Source organism: Anopheles merus, chromosome 2L (genome assembly GCF_017562075.2).
Source record: "Anopheles merus strain MAF chromosome 2L, AmerM5.1, whole genome shotgun sequence".
NCBI lineage: Eukaryota > Metazoa > Arthropoda > Insecta > Diptera > Culicidae > Anopheles > Anopheles merus.
Window position 1 is genome coordinate 11,513,324 of NC_054083.1, and position 5,087 is coordinate 11,518,410.

Here is a 5,087-nt window from a genome sequence, read left to right on the forward strand (position 1 = left end):
ACAGCTCCTAGACGCATGATGAAAAGTGTAACATTGTTTCTGCATTATTCAGAGGGCTTTCTCGTTCAGTTTCATACTTTTAGGTATAATCAAATATTAAATCATTTTGTGGTCTGAATTTTCTGAATGGTTGAATAAATCATTCCATCAGTTCTGTACCGGGAACGCAGCAGCGACTCTACCAATTAGTCACATTTCGATTAGACCGTTGCCGTATTTGTTTTGGCTAGCGTCAGACATGATAGGGTAGGATAAAAGTGCCATGCATGTACTGTGGCTTGAAATATTCACAGCCTTAAAGTACGACCAGCCGTTCCTGTGTGGCCGGAAATTGATGCCACGCCAAGCTTCAATCGGATTTCAGTGAGGGTGTTACATAATTTATGTTTCTTAGCATTACTAGGGTGTTACATACCTAGCAACGAGACCACTGAGCGGGGCAGTGTGACTCCGTGTACCGGATACTTTGTTGGTGTGCGTTGGTTCTTCTTGCACGTGTAAGTTGCTGTGTTTTGGGCAGTTTTATTTCAGGGATGTGGTCTTGTGAGAGCACATCAGCATTAGGATAGGTTTTCCGGTTTTAGCTGAAGTTTCTTTGGCCTGGACAACGTATGGGCCTAGGTGGTGACAAACACTCCAAAATACCATAAGTAAAATCACACACGAAACACACCTTTTCCCTGTTGGGCAATGATTAGATTTAGGCTTCATTTTTTGTTCTTCGACATTGTGCGACAAACGTTTATAAGCGGAGGTGTACAAGTACACAAAGCTATCAGTGTGTTGTGTGTATCTGTACAAATGAAACGTACATTTTTAGGTACATTTGTCCTCTTAAAATTATCAATTATTGAAGGTGTTATTTGGCATAGTTTTCGTTTAAAAATAATAAAAATATTTAAGCATATTAAACATCTATGGCCTTGTTACTATACACCATATTTGCTGATTTAACGAGCTCCTATTCTAATTTATTGTTTAATTTCTAGTCCATACCACATTTCTATAATAAGCTTATACAGGCACTCAAAACAAGCGATGCACCACATTAGCCGTGTAATTTATACTATTCACTTTTATTTGGTTTAATTCCAAGCTAAACTAAGCCTCAACCTCAGCTCCTCCAGTGTACTGCTACTAACCGACTAATAGCTGCGCTTCTTCCCATAAGTTCCTGCCACCGCAAAATGTTTGTGACTTTGGCCAAGATTTTACCACATGCAGCGCATCCACCTACGAATGCTGTGGTAACCAACCCGGCGACATTAGTTTCGTGGCGGATAACGACAGCAATAACCGTTATCATTTATTCCATTATGGAAATATTTAAATAGGATTTTATCAAAACCCCTTTTCTGCAACGGTCAACGGGAAATGAACCGGGAATACCGGGCACCGGGCAACAGGGACTTGGAATGTGTGTGGTTGTTGTGTGATTGTCGTCGAGTCCTGGACCCCATTGGCGTTTACTAATGCTACAACCGTGTGCGGCTGTAGCTTCTGGCTAAAAGCTGGTAGAAAATAAGCATCCGTGTTACTGCCGCAATGTAGTCGTACAATGGTATAAGAAAAACCACATCCCTGTTGCAAGCGTGCATTTTAGACCTGTGCACCGTTCTGGCTTAGAACGGTATGTGCTTTCTTGCAAACACTAAAGACGTTGGGGATTTTTATCGCCTACTGGGGCGAGTTTCGGGGCGGGTGTTTAGTAGTTTAGTTTCTTTTTTTCTGCTTGTTCCTTCTCTAATGTTACAGACGGACGGAAAGTTCATATCTAATCCTGTTTCAGCTGCTGCACCAGGTCCGGACGATTGTCGGGATTAGTAAATGGTCCACAACATGAGCAAGGTTGATGGTTTCTGGGGAATTGCAAAGACATAACTAAGCTAGATGTTCCAATTTTGTCACTCCCAATGAAAGAGCATGCAAAACAAGTTTTTATGCTGAACTTTTTGTGCTAATGCTTTTTCCCGTATTCCAGTTTTTGCAGCAAATAAACACTACAACAGTTATGGTTATGAAAGTGAATGCCAATTTAATTAAAATCCACCACGTCTACTGTCGGTATGGTTTGCAGTTACTATTATGCTATTTCTTATTCTTAAAATGTGCATATAAGTTAAAATCTGCTAGTGTATTCGTTTATAGTTGTAAAACTGTGGAAAACAGTGGTAAATAGTTTTCGTCCGTGCTTGGCATTTGATGCAATTGTTCACCAGCAATGTGTGTAAGTACGTGATTTGCGGGAAGTCCCTTTCGCTCTGGATAACCATACAACGATGAAGTAGCAAGGTAAATGCAAACCCTACGGCATAAGATAGTGAGCAGAAATGCTTGCACAAAACTTCGCCGCAGAGAAGAGTACAGCTTTAATTTAATTTCTATCGATCATACAGTCTAAATTTAGCTTTAATAACGTAATGATGCACTGTAACAGGATTCTTCATTTTCTGTGCCATATCGCTTTCAGGATGTTGAGCCTAATTGACTCTAAACTGGGCGCATTAGGCAGTAGGACGGTTTTACGAGACTGACCGATCCAGACAGGCCATCAACTGCTGAACTGCTGAAGGCGATGCTGTACCTTCGGTATGCTCTCATTGGATGGATTCGGATCCATCCTTATTTACTAACTAACATCACACATTTTTATTGTTACCCCGTAATGTACATACAGCAGTGTGCACAATTTAATGCACGCTCACGTGGTCACTGAAACGAAAGTATCGTTTTACGGTGTACGCTATGGATTCCAGTCCATTAAAAACAAATTGTCTAAAGTAAACATTTGAATTACGACCTCCCTACACGATGGGTTTGTTTTTCATTATGTCAAGTCTTCCAGTCAGGTTTACCACTGCTATCTTACATGTGGAAAAGAATATTAAGCCGCATCGTTGGGAGGGCGTGAAGTGTACGTATTATACACGTACATTGGATTCGGTTTAGGCTGTTGTACTATCGGTGATAAGACATTTTTTCCATTGTGTTGTGCATTGGGAGAAAGTATCGAGGCGTAAAGTTTGCTGATGATACGGTAGTGTGCCAGTATTGGGTTACGCATGATGTAAACTGATGAATGATAACCAGCAGTTATGTGTATTGCGTTAGATTTTCTGCAAATCATTGCAATGGAGCAGTTTCACTACAAGATCTTGTACATCGTCTGGATATTGTCTAGTCTCAAAGGCTTTTTTGTCACGGTGTAGTAGCCCAAGAAGATGAGTCAGCGGAGCAGGAAGCTCTGCTTCAGCCAGGAGTGAGCGAATAAGTGAGCAAGGGCTGCTAGTATAATTACAGAAAGATGCATGCCGTCAAAGTAGGCGCGGTGTGGCTTTCTACTGTGACGTATAAACGTTCCCAGCCTGCCTGCTGGGACCATAAATTACTCGATGGAAGAAGCCCGACACATTTGGATGGCAGCTGTGGAAGTTGTTGCTAGTTAGTTGTATATTGAGTAATCGTTTACTCGGTTGTTTTACTCACATTCGCGCACGTTGGTCGAACGAGTGTTTTGAGGTATAGAAGCAGGGAAGGTGAGCACGGGAGAGAAGAAAAGGTATCTGCTGCTGGTGTTAGACGGCGGCTGCCAAGTCATGCCAGAAATTGCCGCGGGAAGTGGTGTCCAAACTGAGCGAGATCGCACACGGCGGCAGGAAAAGCAGGCGTTTCTTGGAATGAAGCTGGTAGAAACCGTAAGCAATAGGCGGGCATCGTTGTTGCTGCCGTGTTCCATCAAATTGACTTGTCATGTTAAGACAATTTGTTCTTTTTCTCGGCTACGTGTGGTTCATTGCGCTGCTGGTGACGGTGTTCGATGTGGTGCGGTTGCTGTTGGACGTCGTGGTGCGAAGATTTGCTGCCTGATTTGCGCCGGGCTGCACATCCAGGGATTCCTGCACTATCCGGAACCTTTTCCCCACGAGATGTTGTTCTGCGGTCTGTACGCCAGCTACTTCCTGATCTCGTTCTACTCGTTCCTGTTTCTGTACAAGGGCTGCTGCGGGTTAAACTACACCGTCGAGGCGATAGTGTCGGGCGCTGCGTTCCTGCTGTTCGTGGTGTCTGCGTTTGTTTCGATGTACCACGCGGAAAAGGACATCCATCTTCAGTACCTGACGGATGAGGAGGAATGGTATCACTCGTTTTTTGTTTATTGCCGATTACAAAGCTTGGGTGCAACAATTACGGCACAGATGTTTCTGGTGCACTGTTCGCTTGCGCTGGATTTGGCCGGGTTGCTTGACCGATGGTTTGGACGACTCGGTGGTCGTCGGTCGGATGCCGAGGGCGGTTTTTCGACGGAGGATGTGCAAGCGAGTGGAAGATTGAAAATCAACCCATTCTGGATGCCCGCATGGAAAGTTATTCTCAAACGACTCCCATGCGACTGTAAGACCGAATCTAGTGGTTGAATGATGGCTCTGCAAATTATATAGATTCAATCCGTAGTTGAATAACTGCTATTATTAATAATAAAGTTTTCAAAAGAGAGTTCGAATCTATTTATTCTTGCTGTGTACAGGTAAGTGTAAATTGTGTGAAAGTTGCTTTTTTAAACCAATTTTGTCAAAAGTTTGTGCAGCTTTCTTGTATAAAAAATAAATAAAATTTTATATATTATTTTTTGTGTAATTAAATGTATGTTTAACTTTATTTATTTTACTCCACGAATATATTGCTTTCAACTGTATTTTTTTGTGTTTCAATGGGTAAAATAAAGTATTTGAAAGAAAATGGACACATTTTAGTAAGGCAATTTATCCACACTCCTTAATGAATCAATGTTGTCGTAAAATACTTACATTTTGCAAGTGTTTTGCCATGTAATCTAAAAAAAAACACACTCATACTGCTTGGTAGCCTGATACATGCATGTATTAGTAATGTGTTAAGTTTTGCATAATGCTTTCAACAGGTACAGACAGTTTGTCCTGGCACAGTACACTGCTAATCTTCCAGCACTCTGCTCGCTCAAACTAGTAAACGACGTAAACATGCTGATAACGTTACACGCTAATTTGAAAAGATTATTAACAGGTAGTTGTTGTACTTCCGTTGTGTGCTGCCGACCTGAAACGATGTGC

General features: G+C 42.0%; 1 protein-coding gene across 1 annotated transcript; it reads left to right on the plus strand.

Annotated features, from left to right (window-relative positions):
• The first annotated feature begins 957 nt into the window (after positions 1 to 957).
• On the plus strand, positions 958 to 4,494 carry LOC121594077. Its single transcript, XM_041917003.1, has 2 exons — positions 958 to 3,695; positions 3,855 to 4,494. The coding sequence occupies exons 1-2, from the start codon at positions 3,597 to 3,599 to the stop codon at positions 4,413 to 4,415; spliced, it is 660 nt and encodes a 219-aa protein (XP_041772937.1). The 5' UTR covers positions 958 to 3,596; the 3' UTR covers positions 4,416 to 4,494.
• The last annotated feature ends 593 nt before the right edge of the window (positions 4,495 to 5,087 follow it).